The sequence below is a fragment of the Marmota marmota genome, unplaced genomic scaffold (assembly GCF_001458135.2).
Source record: "Marmota marmota marmota unplaced genomic scaffold, marMar, whole genome shotgun sequence".
NCBI lineage: Eukaryota > Metazoa > Chordata > Mammalia > Rodentia > Sciuridae > Marmota > Marmota marmota.
The window spans coordinates 41660734-41688689 of NW_026000108.1; the positions used below are offsets into that span (position 1 = coordinate 41660734).

General features: G+C 35.1%; 1 protein-coding gene across 1 annotated transcript; it reads right to left on the minus strand.

The window, feature by feature from the left end:
- Nucleotides 1-716: 716 nt before the first annotated feature.
- Nucleotides 717-27956, minus strand: Nmu (neuromedin U). The gene is made up of 10 exons (XM_048783964.1): nt 27709-27956; nt 22099-22157; nt 13738-13785; nt 9920-9979; nt 8395-8424; nt 8240-8290; nt 6552-6626; nt 4278-4331; nt 2582-2621; nt 717-954 (listed from the first exon to the last, which is right to left on the minus strand). The coding sequence occupies exons 1-9, from the start codon at nt 27812-27814 to the stop codon at nt 2586-2588; spliced, it is 519 nt and encodes a 172-aa protein (XP_048639921.1). The 5' UTR covers nt 27815-27956; the 3' UTR covers nt 717-954; nt 2582-2585.

A 27956-nucleotide genomic window follows, 5' to 3' on the forward strand; every position in this document is an offset into this window, starting at 1 on the left:
AAACTCAGGAACATTTTAGTGAAAGGTACAATTTAAGTTACAATCTTTGGTCAACATCAGACAAAGGCTTGTAAGATACTTGGCTCTTAAAGAATATATGGACCCATTCAAATAGCCACCCCTCTCTAAATAGCAACAACATCCTTGGTGAAGGTGGGAATCCAAGAGGGGTCAGAAGGAAAAAAAACGAGGCAGAATGGAGGGGTGTAGTAAACTCAGTCTTCACCTGGGGTTAATTTTGTGTCCACTAAACACTGATTCCATGTATGCTCATGATCCTCTACTAGTAAGATTGTTGTTGTTGTTTTTTTTTTCCTGGTAACAGACAAGACTGGTTGCCTTTCGGATATTGAAGGATAAAAAAAAATTATTTTAGGATAAACTGAATGTTCTGAGTTGGCAGACAGAGTCCCTTGATGTATTTGTAGCAATCAGAAATCTGTTTTATACTATTTAAATCAGAACTTACTTATTAAGTCACTGTATGAGTCATGGCCAAATCCCTCAACTAGCATAGTTTCAGTTGGTATTCACATTCTAAGATATTAAGCTATTGGGCATTCTGGTGTTTATAACACTTGGTGATTTTGTTACTGAAAAAGTCCAAATGTGATGAGTTAAAATAGCTTATTCAACTCCTTATATGTGACTTTAATAAAATATCAAAAAAGCATGTGTGCCAGTACATCAAAGGCTGCAAGCATCCAAAGAACATCACCAATTTACAACTTTATTGTAACTATTTATCACTATAACACTAAGAAAAAAACACTTTAATATGCTTTATTTTCAACAAATCAAACATTTACAATTACAACTTTTACTGAGAATGTTTACAATACAGGAATTTTCAACAGAGTTAACTTAGGAAGGACTGCTTTTGAGAAGAAAGCAAAATGATGTCAGTACATTTTTTATCCCATAGCATTGTTTCTGTGAAAAATTAGTGGGCATCTGTGAAAAAAAGAAAAAGAAAAACTAAATTAGATTCAAGTGTAAATGAGCATATAAATTATATATATATATATTGTTCATATAAATTTCTATAATTATATTGTCATAGTGTAATAACATGGTATCTGAGATATTTCCCAGCTGTTCTTCAGTTTGTATATTTTTTACTATTATCAGTTAGTATTTCTCTGAAGGAGATATTTGTTTTGCCCCTTTCTAGATTAGGTTAGGTTAAATAGGCTTTTTTTTTTTCCTTTGAAGAATCAGATTTTTGCTATGCCTATCAATTTTTCTACTTTGCCACCTTTTAATTTCTTCTGTTATTTCTTCCTTCTGTTTTCCTGAGACTCATTTTACTATTCTTTCTTGTCTTAATGAATTAAATCCTTAATGTATTAATTTTTCCTTGCTTACTCTAGGTCTTGAAATTTTCACTAAATAGGGCTTTGAAAAAGTCTCCTGAGATCTAATATACAGTATTTTCCCCCCTAGGTATTGTGTGATTTGGGTGTCAATGTATTCTTTAGATAGAAATGATGTGTTTTAGTTTTGTTTCTTTGAAGAAAATATTAAGAACTTTACCATACTTAAGCTGATACAAATGAAATATTAGCAAAAAATATATTCAGGAAAGAATCTGAATTTACTATTACATAAATTTTATATTTCTGTGCTATAAATTTATCAATCTGTATTTCAGTTTGATTTCAAAATTTATAGTCTAATAAAATGTTATGGCCAGGTATGCTGGCACATGCCTATCATCCTAGTGACACAGAGGCTGAGGCAGGAGGATTACAAATTCTAAGCCAACCTACACAACTTAGTGAGACCCTGTCTTAAAAAAAATGAAAAATAAAACAAAAAACAAACAAACAAAAAGGCTGGGGATATAGCTCAGTAGTTGCATGCCCCTGAGTTCAATCCCCAGTACATCCCCCACACAGATATTAGGATTAGCATATTTTTTAAATTTATGGGGCTAGTCACCAGCCACTGTCCTTATATGTTTAATAAATATTGGTTAATCCCACCAGCTACTAGCTACTGAGTTTCTACTGTGTGCTCCATACTGAGATAGGAACTATGAAAGTACCAAAGTAGAAATTATGTTCTCATGTCTTTCTACATTTTCTTTATTCCCTAGAAACCATTACATCATAAGCTTTTATAAAGATTCTTTGAATGTAAGTTATCTGGAGGACGGAAATAAATTCAGTCTGTAAATCCTGGTCCATCATGATGGATGCTGACTACCACAGTAAGAATGCCCTCTCTGCATGATACTACTTTCACAATAAAATATGCCGAGGCTGATGTCTCCAAAACCAATCATGATGATTACCATTGTGGTTCTGTCTGAAGAATATGATGGGCAAAGCAAATCTGGACCTAAAATACTGGTATTTTCTATCATATAAAACCCTCATTGCCTCTATAGGTGTAGCATTTATATAAAATATTAGTGTATGCATACAATCAAATAATAGAAATATATTGAATATAGCTTAATTTGTCAATGTTTGAAACCAACAGAGATTTTCAAATTAGGTTGAACTGTGAAACATATACCAACATTTCATTTTTATTTATTTACTTATCTATTATTTTTTTCAAAAATACATACCATTTTAAACAAAACTTGCTGACCTTCTTCCATTACGTGGCTGAAAAATAATAAATTAGAAATAAATCAGTGAAACTACAAATGGTAGCTAATACTCATAGAATATTAATATATCATAATGAAATAGAGGAAGGTTTATTTAATGTACATCAGAGTCATCTGGAAGGCTTTTGACAATGCAAAAATGAGACATCTGGACCCCACAGCTGGAGTTTCTAAGTCTGAGGTGGGCCCCCAAGTTTATATTTCTAACAAGTTCTAAGGTGCTGTTAAAGCTGCTTAAGACCAACAATAAATTACATACTATTTGATTTTTTAATTAATTATTTTATTTATTTATTTTTGAATTACAATTCTTAATACACCATTATACCATAATTTATCATATCTCCCATTTGATTTTGTTATTTCCTTGATGGTGCCAAATTTTTAGAAAAAATGATCTGAAATTTAATTTGATATGAACCAAAATTAACTTACTGAAGTCACAGTTATTTAGTATTATGTTTTCCTGCTGTCAATGTAGTTCCTTCATCCAATCTAGTCTCCCAAGTTGCTGTTAGAATTATTTTCCAAAATACAAATCTTACCCTATGGCCTCCTTTACCAGCTTAGTTTTCAAAGTAAAGTTGAAAATTTTCAACTAAATATTTCATCAAGCAATTTCTGAAGAAATCAGCTCATGAAGATTTCTCTGTATCTCTCCCACTTTCTTTTTTTTTTTACTCTACATCCCCTAGACTTAAGAAGTATTTAACACAATACAGTCAACCTTCCTATGAACCACCTCCAAAAATATTTCTTGCAAAAATTGCATCTATAGTAAACACATACTGAATTGGGTTTCTTGTCATTATTCCCTAAACACTATAACAACTATTTCCATTTCATTTACATTGTATTAGGTGATATAAGTTATCTAGAGATGATTTATAATATATAGGAAGATGTGCTAGGGTTGATTACTAAAGGATGACTATATTTTATATTTGTTTACTTATCTATTTCCTCTACTAGACTATAAACTCCTAGGGTGTGGGAATTGAATTCTGTTTTTATTCCCATGCATTGGTACAATGTACATCCCCAGTAAAAGTACAATAATTGTTGTTGAATGAATTAATCAAATTTTTCTGGTAATGTAATAAGGAGCAAATATTTCAGAAAGTATAGCTGCTTAGAAAGAAACCCACATTTCATACACAAATTTGGACATACAAAATGAGAAATGTAATCATAGTATTTTACAAAATGAGAAATGCAATCACAATTTATCTTTACAGAAACTATTGTAGTTGAGTCTTTGAATTTTAAAAATTTGTGAATTTTAAAAATTAAAAAAAAATTTTCAAATTTCCAATCTACTTCATCAAAAATTTAGCAAATGATTCCTTGGAATGTAAGGAACAATGTGTCTTTAAGATATTTATATCCTATGTATGAAATATTATGGAATTAAGTTATTAAGTAGGTGAATGTCATTTGAGGTATTTGTGAATATGAGTAGTGAATCAGAGTAAAGATTAAATATGCTATAGCATAGAAGCAATAAGACTGACAGAAATGAATGTCAGATTGTAACATCTGATGTCAAATATCAATACACTTTAAAACGTATGAATTAATTAAATGTACAGTGAGAAGTATTTTTAACTTTGATATTAATTGACTTTTAAAAAGTACAGCATGTGCCTACCCTAAATAAAAAGTATCCTTTACTTCGACTTGCAAAAGGACTTTGGAATTCTTCCTGGAAGAAAAGAGGAGGGCATTACAAATCAAATAATGCTAAAAATAAGTGAAAATTCTTCTAAAGAGCATAGTGAGGCTCAAAGTTACTTTTAACTATTATAAGCACAGAGGACATCAAGGACTTGAGTAAATAATTAATATCAGTAGAGAAACATATTATTTCCTGAAAATTTAAACAAGTAGCAGTATCATCAGAATACTATATCAAAAAAAATATTTTTCTTATCAACATAACACATTCTTTTTCAGGAATTTTGTCAACTGTACATGTATTCATCAGCAGGTAGAAAGGTAGCTGTCAGGCATATCATTATTAATTATATTTAAAATGTCCTTTCACCATTTTGTTAGAGAATAAAATAATTTCTTTAAAATATATGTTATTGTAATCCCAGCTACTTGGGAGGACAGGGTAGGAGGATCACAAGTTCAAGGCCAGACTGGGCAACATATCAATACCCTGTCTCAAAAAAATATAAGTAAAGAAATAAATACGTAAAATAAAATATATGTGTTATACATGAACGAGAAACAATATAAATAAGAATTGTGACAAAACCAAAAAATATGGGCTGGGGTTGGGGCTCAGTGGTAGAGTGCTCGCCTAGCATGCATGAGGCACTGGGTTCAATCCTCAGCACCACATAAAAAATAAAATATATTAGGTGACTTAGGCAGCATAGTTAACACTATTGCATTTTTTAAAAATTCATCTCTTACATTCTTTTTTATCATAGGTTCCCAGGAATCTTGACTTACTGCAAAATACTTTGAGGATCAGATAGTATAGATTATTCAGTCAGCGAGTTCACCTCTTCAGCCAGTTGTCTGGATGGATAGATGGGTTCAACCAGCCACAACACTGAATGTTTATCTTTGGATGTGTAAATAAAAACACTGAAGTAAAGTTGTTAAATTAATAATTGTTGGTGTATTTTAAGAAACTGGATCTAAAGTTTAAATTTTACACTATTTCTAAGTTAAGCAAACATTTTGGGTAATAAAAGGTAAAAAAAAGTTTAAAAAGCATATATTACTTTTTAGGAAGTCCAATGAGAACTGCGTTTTTGTTTTTCATTCTGGAAATTCTAAAATTTGAAGGGCAACTACATTCTCTCTTACATTTCTCTTTAAAATTAGTAGCAGATGCTGCCTTGATGGAATCCTAGTATTAAAATGTGAAGAATTTAGGGAGACAATTGTAGTTTGCCTATACTGTATGATTATTTTTAAAGTATTTGAAGTTTAGATAACACTTTAAGAAGAAGAATAATGTAGATATGGTATTGAAATTAGGAAAAAATTGACCTGAATTCATCTTTTAATACTAAAGTATGTCATTTAACAATAAAATAACCAAAGTATCTAAGATTAAATTATAAAGGGAATATCATGATGAAAAAAATATTTGCCTAGATTAAAGGTCAGAAGACTATGTAATCTGTCTTTTAGTCTGATCTGGGAGAACTCCTTTATTCTAAATTGTTCTATAAACTAAAATAACAGTACTTGTGTAAATACTAACAGAATTCCCAAAAGAATAAAATGAGATAATATAAGGAGAAAATTATAATGTGTTGCAATGATGTGAGGCATTGCTTAAAAATATTACCTAGGAACTTTCAGCATTGAAAAACATTAAGATTCTTCTTAAACATTAAAAATTCCACAGTTTCTAGTTAAGAATATGTTAATTCAGTAATATATTCATCTTACACATAGAATTTAGGTCAAATTTTGTTAATTGTGGGAAAAAAAAACTATGTACATTCAGTTTATGATTTGTATATTTCATAATATTTACTCCTATCAATATTTTAACACTTGGATAAGAAATGTGCCTGTCCTAGCTATGTGCCAACACGAATGCAAAGGGCAGTTACATTTTATTGTATTTATTCCCCTATTCCTAAAGACTAGACACCCTGCAGTGTCCTTTCCTACCCCAAGAACAGGTTTTTCTCATTGGGAGGGCCATGAAGGAGTGTAAACCCAGATTGCTTGACATCGGGAGCTTGGGTCAGAAGGGGCAGACCATGGGGTGCACCAGAGGTTGAAGAATTCCCTTCCCAGGCATGAACACACCTGCGCACACCGGGCCGGTACCGTGGCTAACCCAGTGTATGCGTGCCGCTTATCCTGAACAAAAGCATCTCATAAACCACCATACTGGGAATTCACAGAGTGGCAAAGCAAACATGCAGTGGGTGTTACATACGTCCACTTTGAATCTCTTCATTCTTCTCTCATGCAGTTGAGGAACGAGCTGCAGCAACGGATGCACCACAGATGACTGAGAGGACATGAACACACACAGGACATGAGCACAGGGGCTTGTCGGCATTGGGCATACAGAAGGTTTCCTGCTTTGCTTTGCTCTGTTTTTGTTTTACTGACTATATTTGCCCCAGAACCCCACCGCAATAAAAAAGGAAATTAAAGATGTTATTTAAGACAGCTCTTTGTAAGCACTTCAAAGAACTGGGGTGAAAAAGCCAAGAGATGGAATAAGATTTTTATTATTATTTGAAACGCAGCTTCCTGAGGGCCTCTGCTCTGTCCTCAACTGCCAAGTAAAACCCCTCACCTCATCTCTGGAGGCAAAAGGCCATCTATTGGCTTCTAGACATACTCAAAATAGTTTGGTCCAGATGAAACCAACTTGTGAATATCAGTTTTCCATGATGAGCATGTTTATCTGGAAGGTTATACCTTACACTTATCTAGTAACCTTCTTATAAATTACATATTTACAATGGAAACATATGGAGCAAGACACTGGGGACATGAAAATGACAATGTGTTGATGGTGAAAATGGGGTTGAGATATATTTTTCTTAAAAGGTAAAGATGCCAAGGAGAAGACAACGAAAACACAGCTGAGCCAAAGTTGCCTGATATGGTTGCATTTTTTCTAAGGTATACGGATCAATTTCAGCCTTCTCACTAATATTAAAATTGCTTATTAAATGGATTATCTTAAGCCCTACATATGGCTATCTGTTCATGAAATCAACTTGTATTAGGTGTATAGCCAGTCTGACCTCACTTTTTCAAGTGCTCATATGTCAGAATATTCCATGCGATAGATAAACACTTAAAACTGAGTTTTAAATTTACATGTGCACATTTATTTATTGTGTGTGTGTGTGTGTGTGTGTGTGTGTGTGTGTGTTTGTGGTGCTGAGGATCAAACTCAGGGTATCACTCATGCAAGGACTCTGCCACTGAGCTTCCCCTAGCCCCATTCAGCCTTTTTTTTTTTTTTAATCCATGCAAATAAAAAGAAAAACTACCACTGAAAACACACAAGTTTGGACTAAACTGATTTCATGTTACTGGTTTCTGGCTAAACTTTGTAAATTCTCCCATTAAATGTCCAATGATTGATAAGGAATAAAGATTATACATATAGAAGAGGATATTTCTAGTTATATTTAATTACATCTTGATTTTTGATCCTCTTTTTAAATAATTATTAAAAAGCTTTGAATAAAACTATTTTTCCTTGCATCAACTACCATCCAAAATAATGTTTTCTTTCTTTCTTTTCTTGTTTTTTTTCCCCTCCATAAACTGTAAATTACAGGAGGGAAGGGGTTTCTTTTTTAAATGTTGTTTTGCTTACTGCTATATTTCTAGACTTAAAACTTTACTTGGCACATAGTAGATACTCAATAAATGTTAAACGAATGAATGAATGAATATAATGTACATGTAGTTGTTGACATGTAAAATAAATCAAATGTATAGTAAATACTGACTTCCATTCTCACTGACATAATAAGCTTTTAAGGTAAGAAATCTGAATTTTGATCAAGTTATATTAGATAAATTGCAAAAGCATATGCTTTCTTTTAACTAATACTAATTAGACTAATAATAATAAGTAGTTCTCCAACTTACCACAACATTTGAATTGCCCAACTTTTGTGTCTTCGAATAATGAAATAAGAACTGTTTAAAGAAAAAACAGTGAGTAATACATAAAAAAATTAGTGGAAATCAGTGGATTTTTAAAATTGTTTTCTAATTATATATATTTATAAAAATCACCTTACCCGTTTAGCATTATCTTTTTCATCTTGTTCCTATTGAAAAATATATATAATCATTATCTTAGATATTATAAAATTATTTATAAATTTAAAATTTACAATAGGCTACACAATTAGACCATATACTTTTTAAAAAACATGATGTGCATTACATATAAAATATAAAACTGAAATAAGTATCAGTTACTCTACAAATAAATGGGAAATAAATACTGTTCATAAAGAAAGATGTGAACAACAATCCTTACAACATTTTTCACAAGAGTAAAAGCTGGAAACATCCTACATGTTCAATGTGGTGGAATGGGAAATTATAATATAATTACATGATGGAATATCCAGAGAAAAGGACCAAGTGAATCGCATCAAAATACTTATCATTGTTATGACTGAATAATAAGATTATGAGTTATTTTGCTTTCTTCTATAAGCTTTTCTAAATTCTTCTCCCCCTCCAAAAGTCTGTTTTTAAGAGTCATAAAATTTCTTTTTTGTTGTTGTCATTGTTCTTTCTTGTTTTTTTTTTTTAATACAAAAGGAAAAGGATGGATACTCACCTTTGTCATTTCTTCTATCTTTATTAGAAAAAAAGTCAGTTAAGTTTTTTGGAAAATGCCACTATTAAACATAATAGATAATATATAGTTGTGTCTAGAGTTTCAGATAACAGTCAAACCATCAAGGTTTCTTTCTTTGAATTTTTGTATATGCAAGGGATACACATTAGAGTGCACCAATGATCCACAGGTTAAATTAGTTACTCATGAAAAAATGTAATTTTAAACTCAAGACTTTTATCTTTAATACAGTAGTTTTAAAATAATTTCAATCCTTTCCTACGATATGGAAGAGAAAATGAGGCATAGTGCTTATGCTTACTTAAGTTCTTATCTATCTTGCCTTAGGACAAAAAGTTCTCCCAGAACGATTAAATCATTTATATAAGAAACCAGGACATGAAAGTAAGACTATAATTTTCAAACTGACATTGACAATATGATTTTGCTATTTTTACTTTTTTTCCTTCTATTTTTGATAGTGCTGGGGATTCAACCCAAGACTTTATACTTTGCTAGGAGAGTATCACTGAGCCACACCCCCCCACCCTGCTTTTGCATTCCTAAGTGTTCTACTCGCTAAAGAAGTACAATCTCCTAACCTCTGAACCATAAGACATATTTGGCAGCTTAGAAAGATGCATCTGGTCTCCAATTGTAGTATGAGTCAGGGAGAAAAATACAGCCAATATGACCACAAATTTCTCCCATCAGACTGGAATCATTTTATAATTGAGGGAGGCATATAATTTCTCAATTAGATGATTCTAAACTCCATTAACATGACCCTAAATTATCAGGCAACAGACAAACCAAAGTATTTTTTTCTTATGCAAAAAAATCAATGTTTCCTCTTCTAGTTCCTCTTGGAATACTTCCAAAAAGGGCATACTTTGTTCCAAGAGGAAGTCCAAGAATTTTTTAGGCAATGTTTCTTTTGCCAAAAAACCAAAACCCTATTTCAATCTTACCTGAGGCTTTGGTAGAATTCCCATCACCATAAAGCAAAACTCTTTCAGTGCAGTGGATGCCTAAGAAAATGAGAAAATGTATCTGCTTGCACAGTGTCTGCAGAGAAGATGTAACTCACAATATTAGGAGCACAAGAATATTCTAGCTACCCAGTAAAGAATTCTTGCTGTGGGCCACCGGAACTCTATTGGAATCCCTTGATTTGTCTCATTACAAAAACTTGACTGTTAAAAGTAAAACCTTCCTTCTTCCTTCTGATCAGAGCAACAGCAACAACAACAATTAAAAAAGGCTGGCTATACACACTGGTTAAGGCCTCCACTGTGGTCCAGTTACATAGTTCTCGGCATTTGCTCTCATGAAACTTTATGACTAAGAGTAACCAGGGCAGTGCCAAATAGGGATTAGTCTGCCCAGCTTGTAGCAAAGTGCATCTACATGCCAAAGCCATGAGCCTTGCTGAATATTACTCATTATTGGCTAATTTGAAAATCTGCAATTGCTCCCAAACAATGGGAACAGGAGGAGAAGCAGCCATGTGTGGTGCCCTTAATCTGAGTACCACCCTTCCAGCTTGCTGACTGCACTCCCCAGGATCAGGTTTGTCAAAGCATTTGGGCTCAGAAGTAGGGCAGGGCTCTTTGTGGTTAGCAGCCAGCTGGGTGTGGTAAGGAGTAGCACAAACGGACAAGCAGGGGCAAAACCTGCACTGCACAGGATCTAGCACAGTATACCAGGAGACAATTGATTGCTTAATGAATGCATTTTGGAAGTAATGAAGAGCTGGGACAATCGGGGGCAATATAATTAGTGGTTAAAATCGTGAACTATGGATGTGGGCAGCCTGTAACTCTACAGCACAAATTCCATTTCTACTCTTAATAGCTGTGTTGCATTGCCCTGGGCCAGTTTAATCTCTCTAAACTTCAGTTTCTTAAGCCAGGAATCAGGGGTGACATCATTGCAGGGAGTTCCTGGAAGGATTAAAGGTGAGTAAAAGTCTTAAGTTTGATTTACAGATACAGTTACTCTTGATTAGAAGAGATGTAAAAAGTTGTTCGCAGCCGCCAATATTCTCACCCTTGGAAATACAGCGCACACTTAGCATGGCTGGTTGTGGTCAGAGGTACAGTGAGAGTCATGACACAGTACCTCTGTGTGTCCTTCCTGGCATCGGAAGCCTGCTCTTCTCTTCTTTTCATTTGTTTGCCTGCCATGCAAGTTGTTGAGCTATTTATTAATAATATTAAATGGTCTATGTTTATAGTGTTTCAATAAATTACAGACACTTTCTTATACATGGATTGCATTCAGTCCTTAAAACACAAGAGTGAGGTACACTGGACAGCAATGGTTATTCTCATGGACAGAGGAAGTGGGTTCTAAGAGATTATCACTTGTCCACTCCCATGAAAGGCTAGTTTTCACTAGAGCATGGCCTGACCTATCGATATTCCTGTGCTGCAATGGCATTGTCTGTTAAACCTGTAGTTAAGAGCTAATGTTTCCTATCTGCCCCCTCTTCACCCCCAGTACTGGATTGAATCCAGGGGCTCAGGCAAGCTAGGCAAGTGCTCTACCACTGAGTTAGCCTGGGCAGTTGGGAGTCAAACAAGAGAAAATGGTCATGTGAACATCAATACATCCCTTCTCACTTGTTCCCTCTCAGGTCACCCCATGAAATCTGGAAATAAAATCCCTAAAGCACCTTTTATGGTCCATGTAGAAATAATACAAAATATAAAGCAGTAAAACAAAAATATTTGGACATTAAAAGTAAAATTACATATGAAAGTTGTTTCTCCTTAGAAAATGGTTTCTAGGCCAGATGAGGCTTGGCAATAAGATTGAATTTGACTGGAAAAGTTTAAAAACAAATGCATTTGCCCTAGTTCCCTTTATAAGAAGCCATTATTCTCAAACATTCTTTAGGTATTTAAAAAAATTTAAATGTCTTTTTTAGTTGTAGATGGGTACAATACTTTTTGTTTATTTATTTTTATGTGGTGCTGAGGATCAAACCCAGTGCCTCACACTTGCTGGACAAGTGCTCTACCACTAAGCTACAATCCCAGCCCCAAGGATTTTTTTATACATAAAATTTGGGGGGGGGGGGCTAGGATTGTGGCTCAGTGGTAGAGCGCTCGCCTAGCATGGGCGGGACCACATAAAAATAAAGGCATTGTGTTATGTCCATCTACACCTAATAAAATAAATATTTTTAAAAAATTAAAAAAAATAAAATTTTTACTCTTTTATTTTTAATTTATGGGCCTTAAAAATCTTTTATATTCTATTTGGCAAAACCACTTTAAAGCACTGTTCAGATAATCAATAAGTAATAAAATAATATGGTGAGAATTAATGATGTTTTTAAAATGTAGCAAAGTACAATACAATTTGCATTGTAAGTGTAAAATATTGAGTAGCAAATTTACCAAGCTCTTCTTACACAGAACTGAAACCAATAAAAGGTTGGTTTATCTTGACAGGGGTTTAAAGTGAGTGCTTTGAAATTCACCCTTCTGGTACTTAAAATATAAAAATGATTCTGAAGATGCTTCTGAATTTTACAAACAACAGAAACACTTATATGCTAATATCCATCTCATGTTATACATCTGTAAACATTCTTTGGGTAACACGCTCCTGGGTTCAATCTCCAGTGCATACACACATCAAAAAAAGAAAAAGAAAGAAAGGAAGGAAGGAAGGAAGGAAGGAAGGAAGGAAGGAAGGAAGGAAGGAAAGAAAAAGAATAAAAAGCCACCTATTGTGATCCTAATCTTGCTTTACCACCTAATACCTCTAACTTCCTGCAGGTGATCCTTCTTAGCCTGGGGACTGGGCAGAGCTAGGTAAAATATAGCACTTCACAAAACTATTCTCTACACCAGTCATGGCAGCTGTCTATAAGGACTATGTGAATGACAGCCTGGGCCCTTTGGCAGGAGTATGTAGGAAGTTTGTACCAGAAACATACTAGTCTTTGTCCAGGAGATCAGTGATAGGGACTAAGAAGGTCAAGACAATTAGATGAACTGTCCTCTCTCTGTTCTCAGACATGAATCTTCAGGCAGGAACAGCACATCCAGCACAGATCATGTAAGGAGAATGCACTTATTTCCCTCCTGTTTCCATGTAGGGAAACTGGACCAGCCTTCTTGGCCTCTGACTACAATCCCTGCTTAACTCCCATGGAAGAGGAGCAAGCTGTCTGATGAATGAATTGGGAAGGGGATGTTGGGCATGTTCAGCCTTTTTGGTAGGGAACCTGTGCTTTGGCTGGTGTCAGCTCTGAGGATGAGAACCTGACTCTGGTGGGAGATTCAGAGCAATAGCCTGAGACTTGCAGGCAAGTTTACATCTGGGGACAAACACACTTGGCACTAGATCTAAAGCCACATTCAAATTGAGTTTTCAGTTATAATGATAAAACTTTAATTTCCAAAAGCCTGACTCATAGTAATTTTATCAATAGGTTTCAAACTCAACTGGGGATAGAATTTTAGCTCTCTAATACAGCAAGAGAGTATTTTAAATTTAACACAGAATTTGATGCTGAAATTAGCATTATAATTTGAAAATCCATAATTCCCAAATGTACATTATCTATAAATCTAGTTTATTTAGAGATAAAAGCCCACGCATTTCAAAACACAAGCACATAGTACTGTTTATTACCTGCAGGTGATGTAATAATATCTAATATGTTGACATGTTTTGATGAGTCCATAAAGGTCCAAAGACAGAAGTAGATAATTTCAACACTACATAAATGCCTACATTGTTACCAAACACTTGCAATTGAAATTACCTGAGTCTGGGAATCAACAGACAGAAAAGATGAACAAGCATCATCTATCTGTAGAAAACAAAAATGTCAGTTATATCCTGGAAATAGAAAAGAGTAGAAAACAGATTTTACAAAGTCAAGTTATATACAAAACAGTGATCAAAGTTGCAAGACAGCTTAGAATACTGACTATGGAAGAGAGAAATCCCTAAAACTTTATGCAGCAAGTCCTGGAATTGGGATTTGCCCAAGTCTCACACCCAGCCACGGGGGTATACAGCCCCAAGAATAGTTGATAGGAATCACCAGAAAGTATAAAGATGCCTCAAACATTGAGGGCAAGAACTTCTGGTTAAGCTTGGGAAATGTGAGAAGTGACTAAAGAATGACCTGAAAATTGAGCATCCTTGGTTACTGTTCTTTATTATACATGAATCCAATGTCACCTAAAACTTTTTTTTAAGAGAGAGAGAGAGAGAGAGAGAATTTTTTTTAATATTTATTTTTTAGTTTTCGGCGGACACAACATCTTTGTTTGTATGTGGTGCTGAGGATCGAACCCGGGCCGCACGCATGCCAGGCGAGCACGCTACCGCTTGAGCCACATCCCCAGCCCTGTCACCTAAAACTTAACATGATAATTGCATGACACACATGCAGGAAATACTCTTAGGACCCCATGAATAATCCACCAGCTCTCCACCATGAAATCAGCATTAGATAAGAGTTCTATTTTATAACAAATATTTGTTGAACTATGGTTGGCAACTATCTGTTCTCAGCTTTTATTATAAAGAGAAAATTTTGAGACTTTAATTTATAGTATAAGAGATTTCTATCAATCAAAAACACTACTGAGAATTTGAACACTAAGCTGGATTTCAAGAGTTGCTTATGCAGTCAGAGAAATGCAAATCAAAACCACCCTAAGATACCATCTCACTCCAGTAAGATTGGCAGCCATTATGAAGTCAAACAACAACAAGTGCTGGCGAGGATGTGGGGAAAAGGGTACACTTGTACACTGCTGGTGGGACTGCAAATTGGTGCAGCCAATTTGGAAAGCAGTATGGAGATTTCTTGGAAAGCTGGGAATGGAGCCACCATTTGACCCAGCTATTCCCCTTCTCGGTCTATTCCCTAAAGACCTAAAAAGAGCATGCTACAGGGACACTGCTACATCGATGTTCATAGCAGCACAATTCACAATAGCAAGACTGTGGAACCAACCTAGATGCCCTTCAATAGACGAATGGATAAAAAAAATGTGGCATTTATACACAATGGAGTATTACTCTGCATTAAAAAATGACAAAATCATAGAATTTACAGGGAAATGGATGGCATTAGAGCAGATTATGCTAAGTGAAGCTAGCCAATCCCTAAAAAACAAATGCCAAATGTCTTCTTTGATATAAGGAGAGTAACTAAGAACAGAGTAGGGTCGAAGAGCATGAGAAGAAGATTAACATTAAACAGGGATGAGAGGTGGGAGGGAAAGGGAGAGAGAAGGGAAATTGCATGGAAATGGAAGGAGACCCTCAGAGTTATACAAAAGTACATACAAGAGGAAGTGAGGGGAAAGGGAAAAATAATACAAGGGGGACAAATGAATGTCAGTAGAGGGGGCAGAGAGAGAAGAGGGGAGGGGAGGGGAGGGGAGGGGAGATAGTAGAGGATAGGAAAGGCAGCAGAACACAACAGACACTAGTATGGCAATATGTAAATCAATGGATGTGTAACTGATGTGATTCTGCAATCTGTATATGGGGTAAAAATGGGAGCTCATAACCCACTTGAATCAAAGTGTGAAATATGATACATCAAGAACTATGTAATGTTTTGAACAACCAAGAATAAAAAATTTTAAAAAAAGAGTTGCTTATGATACTTATTTCTTTAGTGACCTTTTCAGATGGCACTGGAAAAAATGGCACTGATTCTTTTGTGTCTGAAGTGATTTAGGTTGAATCCTGTTTATGGCATAAGATCTCAGAGACCTCTTCCCATCCCACAATCCTTTGTTGATCAATTTAATTTAATTTGCATTTTCACACCAAACTGAAAAGGGGCAGATTATCACACTTTTCAGTCATACAATTCTCAAGCTCCTACTGCTGCCAACTTGATCGTGTCCTAAAATATATGTTTCTAATATGATCAACACACCACACATGATCAACTTCTTGAGGCAAGGTCAATATGACTTCTCCAGAATAAGTATCCAATAAAAATTCTTCAGCTGGGGCTGGGATTGTGGCTCAGTGGTAAAGCACTTGCCTAGCATGTGTGAGGCACTGGGTTTGATTCTCAGCACTGCATATAAATAAATAAAATATAAGTCCATTGACAACTAAAAGTATATATTTAAGAAATTCTTCAATTAAGTTGAATTGAATTTGCGAGAGAGAGAGAGAGAGAGAGAGAGAGAGAGAGAGAAAGAGAGAGAGAGAAAGTCAATTGAGAGGGAAAACCCAAAAGATGCTCTTTTAAGCTCTGAATTTTGACCAAAGCTTAATACACTGCCTCCAGCTATGTGGCCTTTGCTTTAGTTGGATAGGAGAATGTGGTTCCTCCTGGAACATTGGTGGTGCGGAAGTATCTGAAGACATTAACACTCAAGGGAATGTTGTCCACTCACCCTGGCTGCCCATCTCTGAGGTGGTCTGTGTCCAAGAACAGAGAACGCTCGAACCTCAGTACTAATGAATCAGTGCCTCAATGTTGTTTGAGTAAAAACATCAGAATTTCTAAAAGCCTAATTAATCAAATTAGGAAGTCATTGCAAAGCTTCCCAGTCTTTGTTCTTATTTTTTTGAAGGGTACAGCAACACTGCTTGCCTACCTTCCATTTGGGCATTCAGCTTATGGCTCTAAGGGTTTCAAGGACCCCTAAGTGCTTTTGAGGACTCTGAAAGATCATTGCTGAAGCTATGTGAAAATGGTTCAGTCTCTGTATAAGGTCAGGAAAGTATGTTTTTCTAGTGTCTGAATAGCTCTATAATTTTTAAAACCTCAAGCAGAAAAATTAACTATATGATCTAAGCATCTTCTTTAAATATCTTTTTCTATTTGATAATTTATTGTTTTAACCACTTAAGTTTCCTTCCAGCAATATTGTCTAAAATATTTTTCCAAAGATTTTCTATGAAAAAGTAGATGATTTCAAGCCAAAATAAATGTTTCTGTATTATACATTATTATCTCTTGTCTCAATTGTTCTTCATCTTGTTTTATATTTCTACCAAGGCAGAGACCCTCATAACAGGCTTTGTGAATTTCCATATTCTTAAAGACTGTTTAGAGCCAGGAATTTATTCTCTATCTTGCTTTTTCCCTTATGTATTTCATTGAGGTGGCCTAGGTACAAAGGGTATTCTCCCCAGTTCATAGCTCACATTAGCCTTGTTTTAGTATTTATTATTTCAGTATTTTGATTCACTCCCATTCCATCCTTCCATAGGCAATTCTTGATTTATTTGAGGTATATCCTACAATTTTGTATGTTTTTATAAAACATGTTTTGCTAAATGTATGGTATTTTCTTTCTTTGAAATTTCACTTAACTCTATACTTCAGGATCTATCCATGGTGCTGGGTGTACAATTAGTTTGTTGCTTCTAACTAGTGTACAAAACTTTATAATGTGTGTCCATCATATATTACCTATCCACTCCCCAAGAATGGACAGCTGTGTTCCAATTCTTTCCACTACAAACAAAGCTGCAACCAACCTCCTTGTAGGATTGCTGTCTTCTGCATATGGAGAATATCTTCAGCCAGGAGAGAGAATACTAAATTGTGGGGGTATCTAGGCTGCTTTCCAGATGGTTCCACCAGTTAGCAAGCCACCCTGACCAGCATTGCATGAGGGTTTGTATACCTTACATCCTTATGAACATAAGCCATTAACGATTTCTATTTTTTTTTGCCAGTCTAATGAGAAGGAAATAACACTGTCGTCTTAGTTTTCATTTATTTTTACCAATGAGTTTGAGCATCTCTCTAGATGTTTGTTGAGCTCTGGGACTTTCTTGTTTGTAAACTATCTGTTCTTATCCTTTGACTATTTTTATTTTGGATTCCTGTCTTTATCCAGTTGATTTGATGGTGATTCTTGAATGGTCTAGAGAAGCAATTCTATCAGTATTTTCCTTTAAAAGCTCTTACTTTTTTCCAGAGTTCCATATTGAAAGAAGACTTTTCTCTTAATGTAATTCAATTTATTATGTTCTTGGTATTATGATCTATATTTAAAATTTTATTTAAGAAGTCTTTCCTGACCCTAGCTCACAAAGATATTTCCTAAAATATCTTTTATTAACTCTAGAACTTGCCTTTTATGTTTAGATAGTTTATCCACCTGGATCTCATCTTTGTATTAGGTGTCAGTTTTATTTGCTCCATACAGTGAGCCAATTTGCCAAACAACCTTTTCTTTCCCCCATTGAGTTCTGGTGTTACTTTTGTTGTAGGTTAAGCTTATGTATGTGAGCATTTCTGTCTTAGCCTGGGTTCTGCCCAGAAACAGGCCTTGAGATAAGGATGTGCATGCAAGTAGATAATTTGGGAGGTGATTTCATTAAACACTGGTAGAAGAATGGAGAAGCCAAACAGAGAATAAAAGGAATCCAATTAAGGTATGTTATTGAGCAGGTAACTGGGGCATAATCTGTCCAGGGAACTCTGAAAGACAGCATAGAGCACATCTCAGAGAAATCTCAAATGAGGGGGTGATACAGCTAAGGTATTTATCTATCAGCTCCCCTTGGTCACCCATTGATAGCTGCTCTCAGTGGCTGGGGGCACTTCTGGTCACTTGAGCATAGGTAGGCCATGGACACCTATAAGTAGAAACTATTAAGTTTGGAGAACCCTGGGCTGGTGAATGCCAATTGGATGTTGCAGGGTACTGATGGTGACAGTTGTGTTCTCCAAGCTCTAGTCTCCATGCCAGTGGATCATTTCTCTGTTCTTGTGGCTTTGCCTTACCTTTTTTTATTACAGCAGTTTTATAGTATGTCTTAAGAATCTGGTAGGAAAAGTTCCTACTTTTAACTCTTTGAATTTAAAATGCCCTTAGCTATTTGTAGATCTCTTTTTAAAAATGTTTAGTTATACCTTTATTTTATTTATTTATGCAGTGCTGAGGATCGAACCCAGTGCCCCACACGTGCAAGGCAAGTACTCTACCACTGAGCCACAACCCCAGCCCTATTAGTAGATCTTTATTTTTCTATGTCAACTTTAGTTTAAATTTAGAAATTGCTGTGTGTGTGTGTGTGTGTGTGGTGTTGAGGATCAAACCAGGGCCTTATGCATGCTAAGCAAGCACTTTACCACTGAGCTATAGTCCTCGACTCTTATGAGTTTCTTAAGAAACCTAAATGGAATTATTATGATTGGAATTGATTTGATTTTATGGGATTTACACTGATTAATTTGGGGAGATTTGATACTTTATTATACTAAATTATAAATAATGCTGCCCCATATATTCACATAATCATCTATTTCCTTTATTAGAACTGAATTTGTTTTTTAAATATTTTTTAGTGTTGATGGACCTTTATTTTTTTATTTGTTTATTTATATGTGGTGCTGAGAATTGAACCCAGTGCCTCACACATATGAGGCAAGCACTCTACCACTGAGCCACAACCCCAGCCCCTAGAGCTGAATTTTATTCTACAAAATTATGCATAAATTTATTACATAATTTTGGTTAGGTTAATTCCTAAATATTTATATAGTTTTTGTTGCCACTGTAAATGATACACAGTTGTTTCTCAGTATCTTTAGGGGATTGTTTCCAACATCCTCCAACAACACCAAAACCTGTAAATGTTTAAATCCCTTTATAAAATGGTGTGATATTTGCATATAATCTACACTCACCATCCTGTATACTTTAAATCATCTCTAGATTACTTATAATACCAAATACAATGTAAATGCTATGTAAACAGTTGTTACACTGTCTAGTTTAGGGAGTAATGACAAGAAAAATATCTGTACACAGTAAAGGGAGACCCAATATTTTCTCCAATTATTTTTGATTCATGGTTCATTGAATCTGTAGCTGCAGAACTCACATATTTGCAGAGCCAATTATAATATTTTAAACTATATTGTTATTTTTTCTTGGTGAAAAGAAACATTCTTGGCTGTGGTTTGTTTTTTTTTTTTTTTTTTTGTCTTTTTGTTTTGTGATATAGGGATTGAACCCAGGGCCTTATGCATACTAGGCAAACACTCTACCACCCAGCTATATTCCCAGTCCTTTCTAAGATTTTATGGAAAAGGAAGACAGGGTTGAGACAGCCTAAGTTGCCAAGACTAGCCTTAAACTGGTGAACCTCCTGTGTAAGTCTCCTGAGTATCTGGGATTATAGGCACATGACTATGGATGTTTGTATATTGGTATTATACCCCACATCTTCTGCACTCTTATTTTAGTTTTAATAGTCTGAGAGCAAGAAATTTAGTAATTTAATTCATCACAACTGTAGACTAAAGGATAAAAAGCATATTGCTTCTCTTCAACTAACACAAAGTACTTAGTTCAAAGTTTATTTAGGATTTTCAAAATGTAGTGAGACAGGAAAAGAAAGAAACTCCTTAACTAGATAAAAGGTGTATATCCAAATTCTAGAGCAAGTTTTATGCTGTATGGAGAAGCTTTAGAACACTGACTGTATAAGACAGTACACAGGGCATGGCCAATGAAATGAGGAAAGAAAGTGTTTCTTCAGAGCCTATCATATCATAAGTAAACTTTTCTTTGGCATCATATATTTTTCTAAGAATTTATCCATTTCCTCTAAGTTTTCAAAATTATTGCCATATAACTGACTATAATACTTATTCTTGGTAATAGTTTTACTGAGATATAATCCACATTCCATACAATTTACCCATTTTAAATGTACAATTAATAGTTTCTAGTGTATTCACAGAAATGTGTAACTATCACCAAAATCAATTGTTCAATTGATACTTTAAAATTTTAAATTTGAAATTGATACTTTAAATTAGTTTTAAATTGATATTTTAAATTAGTTTTAAATTTTAAAATTGATACTTTAAAAACTTTTAGTCTCCAGCTTTCTTGGTCGTCTACCCTTTTCAGGGTTGTCTATAACTTGTCTATCTTCATTTTTTTTTAAATTTTAGGCTATAGTTAAAGCAATAGTTGGAAAGAAATTGTAGATAGATTGATATTATATATAGTATATTCTAACACATGTTCTAATGTGTGTTAGCCTACAAATTTTGATTTACAATGTTTTTGTCATTCAGTTCTAAGTATTTGTAATTTCCTTCTTACCCCAGGATTATTTAACAAAGTGCTACTTATTTTCCAAACAGATGGGATATGAAAATTATACAATCATTATTAACATCTTATTTTATGATATTATGGTTAGAAAAATTTAAGACATATCCCTTCCTATTTATGAAAACTTCCTTTCTATTCTACAACATATTCTATTTCTTTTAATGCTCCAATTATTTTCAATAAGAATGAGCATACTATCAAGTGTAAGTTTTTTAATAGCTCAAATTCATCTATTATATAATTAGGTATTTGATATATCCACTGCCTGTTATACATTTTAACTATCAGTTTCTGAGAGAGATGTATTAAAATTTCCAACTACAATTGTTGATTTACCTGTTTTTAAAAAATTGGGGTGGTTTTGGTAGTACGCATTAATAATGGCTGCACCTTCTTGTATGTTATTCTTTTATCAGCAAATATTTGTGTGTTATGATGGTTTGTTCATTTGAATTCTATTTTATCAGATATTAAGATTCCTACTCTGATTTTCTTTTAGTTCATATTTGCTTGGTACATCATATTTCATAATTTTATACTTAGACTGATTTTGTTGTTGTTTCCTATTTAAAATGTGACTCTTACATGTAATTACTTCTGGATCTTTAACAATAATGAAAAAATTTTTCAAACCCTAAAATCCCCATTTTTTAAGTGGTATATTTTAGCACATTCACATTTATTATAGTTACCCTATTTTAGGACTTAATTTCTTATTACTTTACCATTTACTACAGTGATTGTTTCTTTCCATCTTTTTTTAATATTTATTTTTTAGTTGGACACAATATCTTTATTTATTTATTTTTATGTGGTGCTGAGGATCGAACCCAGGGTCTCGCATGTGCTAGGCGAGCGCTCTACCGCTGAGCCACAACCCCAGCCCCTCTTTCCATCTTTTATTTTAATAAAAGCAATACTTATATGGGAATGTTGGTAAAAATCTTAGTTATCTCAAAGCTCAATTACATTATTTAATTTTACCATGAAAATTTCAAAGATTAAAGTTTCCATTAATTTGTGTGAGAATAATTCTTTACCTCATTCCACAATTGTAGTTCTTGTTCAGGCTGGAATCCTTGAGGAAATATTGGAGCACCTAAAAGTCAAGTTACATCCACATGTTAATTTTATAGTATTTCTTTTAAAATTAAATATCCATATATAATTACTTTTCAGATTTTATTTCTCATTTTTCACTGTACATCATTAACCACCAACTTCAGTTAGATAGTTCAGCATTCAACTTTATAAAAGAAGACATAAAATAAACTTTAATAATACTATAAAGATATTCTTCTCGAGAATGAATCACTTACATGTCTACATAAAAACTTGAACATGAGTGTTCAGAGAAGCATTATTCATATTAGCCCAACAGGGCCATCATCAACAGGGGAATAAATAAACAAAATATCTACACCATGCAATCCCCTTTGGCCATAAGAAAGAAATGAACTAATGATACATACAGCATGGATGAACCTTAGGAACATTGTGCTGTTAAATAAACTATTTGTAAGAAACCAAATAGTGCATGATTTCATGTATATAAATTGTCCAGCAAAGTTTATTTATATCTATAATCATACAAAGATTGGTGGTTGCCTGGTGCTAGGAGTGGGGATGGGGATTAACTGCAAATGTATGCAACTAATCTTTAGGGATGATGGAAACATTCTAAAATTGCTTTGCCAAGATAACTGTATAACTCTTTAAAATTTTTTTTTTAGTTGTAGATGGACACAATATCTTTATTTTATTTACTTATTTTTTATGTGGTAGTGAGGATCGAACCCAGTGCCCCAGCCACTATACAACTCTTTAAGTTTACTAAAATATCACTCAATTATATACTTAAAACTGATGAATTTTATGGTATATAAATTATATCATATTAAAGGTCTTTTTAAAAAGCATTGCTTATAAAATAAAGAAAAACATTATTTGTTAGATCCTTAATTATTATTGAAACAAAAACATGACCTAGCTTACATCTTCCAAAATAACATTTTTCTCCATAAGTTTAATTTTCTAATTCATACTATGCAAATTATAAATATTATCTCAATGCTTTTTCTGTTTTTACTAATACTTAAATTCAATTAGCATTTATGGTCTTATATTTATATAGTTGTCTTTACTAAAACAAGAAAACATGTTGTAAAATAAAACTATACTTTTTTTCTTTTACAGTACCCAGGACCAAACCCAGGGGTGTTGTATCACTGAACTATATGCCCAGTTCTTTTTCCATTTTTTACTATGAGACAGGGTCTGGCATTGATTTTGTGATTCTCCTGCCTCAGCCTCCTGAATAGATGGAATTACAGGCGTGAGCCAACAAACCCAGCTAAATTTATTTTTAGAGATTTAAAATGTAGCAAAATTAAATACTTAAAAAAATCTTCTGGCCTATGTATTTTCAATATCTGAAAATCTACTGTACTACAGTTTGTAGTAGTTTATAAATAAAGGTGATTTGACTGTAAAAATAGTCCTAAAGAAGAGAACTTTTTAAAAAAACAAATACTAACATTGCACCTATCAACATTGATCATTTATTTGATGCCTGATGTTATACTAAGAATTTCAAACGTCCTTTAATTTTCATATCAACCTTTCAAGATAGATGTAATTATTCCCATTTTAAGATGAGGAAATGGAAGAAAGGAAGGGTTGAGTAATTGCCCCAGGCCAACTAAAATATACATGTAGCAGAGACAGATTTCAAATACAGTATGACCCACTAGACCCCGAGAGCAACCCCACCATGAATTCTACCACTTTGTAGTCAAGTCTTATCTTGAGGTTTTACTATTTGATTTACATTCTAATAACATTAACAATAGTAATTAATTATATGTTATATGGTACTGAGTATTAGAAATAATTTATAGAGGTCATGGGGTCAGGACCTGACTGAATCCATTTTCTCGGAACAACTATTTATAGTAAAAAAATAATCTTACATATTTCTCAATAATAAATGTCTTACTCTACCACAAACACATATCCAAAGTTACAGTTGTCTGGTGAATCACGTTCTGACCTTTTAACATCACTAATATCCTGTTGCCAAACCCAAACATAAGAGAGAATTATCTTTCCTTTTTCTTTTCTTTTTTGAGAATTATTTTTCTTTGTCTATTTGTTAACTAGAGTTGATGTGATTTCCCTCCCAAGATATTAGTCTGTATATTAGTCTGTTTCCATGGCTATAACAAAATCCTTGAGGCTGGGTAATTTTAAAGGAAATAGGCTTATTCAGCTCACAATTTTGGAAGCTACAGGTTCAAGATCATGTGGCCCTATCAATTCAGCCTCTTCTGAGGGTCCCCTGGTAGATGGGAGTCTCTGCAAGAGTGATCACATGGTAAAAGAGGAAGCCTAAAGCAGAGAGAGGAGGAAGAGGCCAGTCTTGCTTCTTAAAATAACATTGCATTCTTTCAGGAATTAAAGGGAGTCCCATGAGAGCTACCTTAATTCCTTCCAGGGGCAATGTTGCCAATGACCTAACTACCTCCCACTAGACCTCACCTCTTAAAGTCCCAACACCTCTTAGTACTGCCACACTGGGGGTCCAAGATTCCAACATAAGAATGTTTGGGGGACACACTCAACCCATATCACCTTGATGTGGGCTTTATACAGTACTTTTAAAAAGCAGAATTCGGGTCACTTTCCATATTTTCACAGTGTCACTATCTTCTGTATCATAAAAACTGTTACTGTTTTTGATCTGTTTCATTGACATATTTATACTCCAGTCCTATCTAGTAAAACAGAACTGATTATTTAAAAGATGGTGTCAACTTTCTTTTCTCATTAATGGTACTTTAGTGAAGAGTTAGAAAATGAGAAATTGTTACTACTGACTGAATGTTAAGAATTATTTGGTGAATAGGGACCTAGATAAGAAAAGACACGACTGAATTTAGTCTTGGGCATTTGATCACTTATTGTCAGAGGCCTATTCAAGTGATTGTTTGCTGCAGATATTCAAATTGTGGTTTTTAAATAGGAAATTTCCTTCTTTTAATAATGTTCTATGAATGAACTGTCTCTATCCACTAAATCTGTGGCTGGTCCATTCTCTAGCTAATGTATGCTCTGCTAATTCATTTTGTGCTGAGGATACTGCATTTATTGACACTATTATTTTCCTCTGGCTTTGTGACATTTGTTTTGTTGTTTTTAGATATATCCAGTTACATTTACATGATGATTGATTATGGTAGATTGTCTCCAAGTTTTGCTTATATATGGCCTCCATCACCCCACCACCACCATCATCTTTTAGGACTCAGGACTAAGGCAGATCACACTGACCTCTCCCCAAGCCCCACCCCAGCACATTTTTAGAGAAAAAAATTAGGTTTTTATTATTAAGTCAGGTCTGAAGGAGAATGAAGATACAAAGGGACAGTCTAGAGGGTCTCTAGGTAGCCAAGGAGGCATCTCATTTTCTTGCTCCAAAAAATATTGAGGATATTCATGAGACAATTAGTTAGCCTGCAGATCTGCTCTTTTGGAAATAAAACCTGACTTATCCTTTTAGGAACCAGCAGCCATTGTTCCTTCCATTGTTACTGCTCAATTACCAGCAGCCTGAACTGGCCCCTCCCCAAGGCAGTTGTCTCCCACCAATACAAAAAAAAAAAAAAAAAAAAAAAATCACTGCAAGCACACAATTGGTAACATGCATGGAAAGCACAGTTTCTTTATGAGCTTTACTTTAAAAGCTCTAGATGCTGTGACTCTACCTTGTGTACAACCAGAGACAAATTTGTGCTCTATTTGTGTAGTATGAATTGAATTACATGCTGTGGTCATATATAACAAATTAGAATTTTTAAAAAAAAACTATCTGAGAGCTGGGGTTGTGGCTCAGTGGTAGAGTGCTCACCTAGCATGTGTGAGGCACTGGGTTCAATCCTCAGCACCACATAAAAATAAATAAAAATAAATAAAGTCATTGTGTTCATCTACAAACTAAAGAAAAATATATTTTAAAAATGATCTGCTTTCTCAAGAAGGCAATGGTTATCAGCTTAATTTTTCAAAAAACAAACTTACAATTGAAAAGGAGGAATATTTACCTTGTGTAGGTCATATCACATCACTACTGCCTAGGTGGAGGTTTAGGTCTAATTAGCTTAAATCCAATAGCTTAGATTTCACAGTTAAACTCTCTTGCTTTTCCAGTCAGGGACCCCTCTCCCCCACTCCAAGGCCTCCGGAAAAGTGAAAACCAAAACAATGAAATGAGGACAAAAATAAGAAGATTAGGAAAAGAATAATAGCCTCTGTTTCCCCATCTCTAATTGAGGGCTGGGCTGAGCTCTGAAAGATACCTGCATTTGTGATTTTAAGTTCTCAACGTTTTGAAAAGTGAGAAAACAGCCCACCTCTACCACACTCACAAAAGAACAGAGGAAAGCTAAAAGAACCTGAGGCTAACCTAAAGAATTCATGGCTGTAATAGGGCAAAGAGTGGCACTGAAGGGGTCCCCAGAGTTCAGGGATGAATGGTAGTACCCCAGAGAACCAGGCAAGGTAATCTTTAGAGAATAAAGGAAATAACCCCGCTTAGTGCTACACGCCTGTAATCCCAGTTGCTTGGGCGGCTGAGGCAGGACAATCTCAAGTCCAAAGCCAGCCTCATCAATTTAGTGAGACCCTCAAATACTCAGCAAGACCCTGTCCCAAAAGAAAAAAAAGAAAAAGAAAAAGAACTGGAGATGTAGCTCATTCACAGAACACCCCTAGGTTCAATCCTAATAATAATAATTATTATTATTATTTAATATAATAATAATAATTATTATTATTATCATCATTGTTATTATTATTATTTAAAGGGGAATCAGGGAAGTGATCTTTCTACTAGTACGTTTATACCCTGACACGTCTCCAAAGCTTCAGATCTCCATCCTGACCTGCCTTTCTTATGTGGTTCCTCTAGGCCAATCTCAAAAGTCCCAATTTTTATCAAACCACATCTGCCACATCACTGGCTTTAGCCTTGCACGATTGCGTCTCTAACTTTGTGTGGTGAGAAAGTTTCTACTCGTTTTCCAGACCTGCTGCCTGAAAATTTGCAAGACACAGAACCCTCTCTTTTCCCTTTCTACTTGGCTAGAATGGACCTGGTTCGCTGCTCAGGATTACCTGAACAGAGCGCGAGCTCACTCACTGCAGAGGTTGGGGGCACTCCAAGCACCTCTGCCACAGCAAGTGTAGCATCAAACTCTGGTTTTGCCTCAACCACGGACGCCTTCAATAATTGCAATGAAAGGGAAAGCTTTTGAATTTTTTCTGATTTCCGTTACCCACGGGCCATGGGCTGTGAGTCGCGCCCTTCAGGTCTACACCGCCAGCAACCTGCTGGGTGTCTGGAGATCTTTGCCGGGGCCCAAACGCTCTCGGAGCCGAGCCACCCCACTGCCTAGCTACAGCGACTCCCGCCTGTGGTCAAGACCGAGAACCCGCGAGGTCCGCGCACTAGGGAACGGTAGGTCCTAGAAGCCAAGAGGAAAGGAGAGCAGTGGAACCAAGAGCGAGCGGCGGGGACAGCAATGGAGAGGCGCGGAGAAGCGCGCCTGCTGGACGGCGGCGGGCACCTGGCAGGTTTGGGGCCGTCTTACCTCCGCAGGCGCCCGTGCACCAGGCGAGCAGCAGCAGCAGGAGCGGGGACACCACAAACACCTGTCCCGGGGCTGGCCCGGGACGGCGGCTGGTTGATCGCGGCATCTCGGCGCTTCAGGGCAGCTCCGACCTCTGGACTTGGGACTCTCCGCCTGCAGTCTTGGCTCCCTGGTGATGCCTCCGCGTTCCTGGAGCTCAGCTCGTGGGTCCGACCACTGAACGCGCCTAGCGCGCCACCAACTTTTAA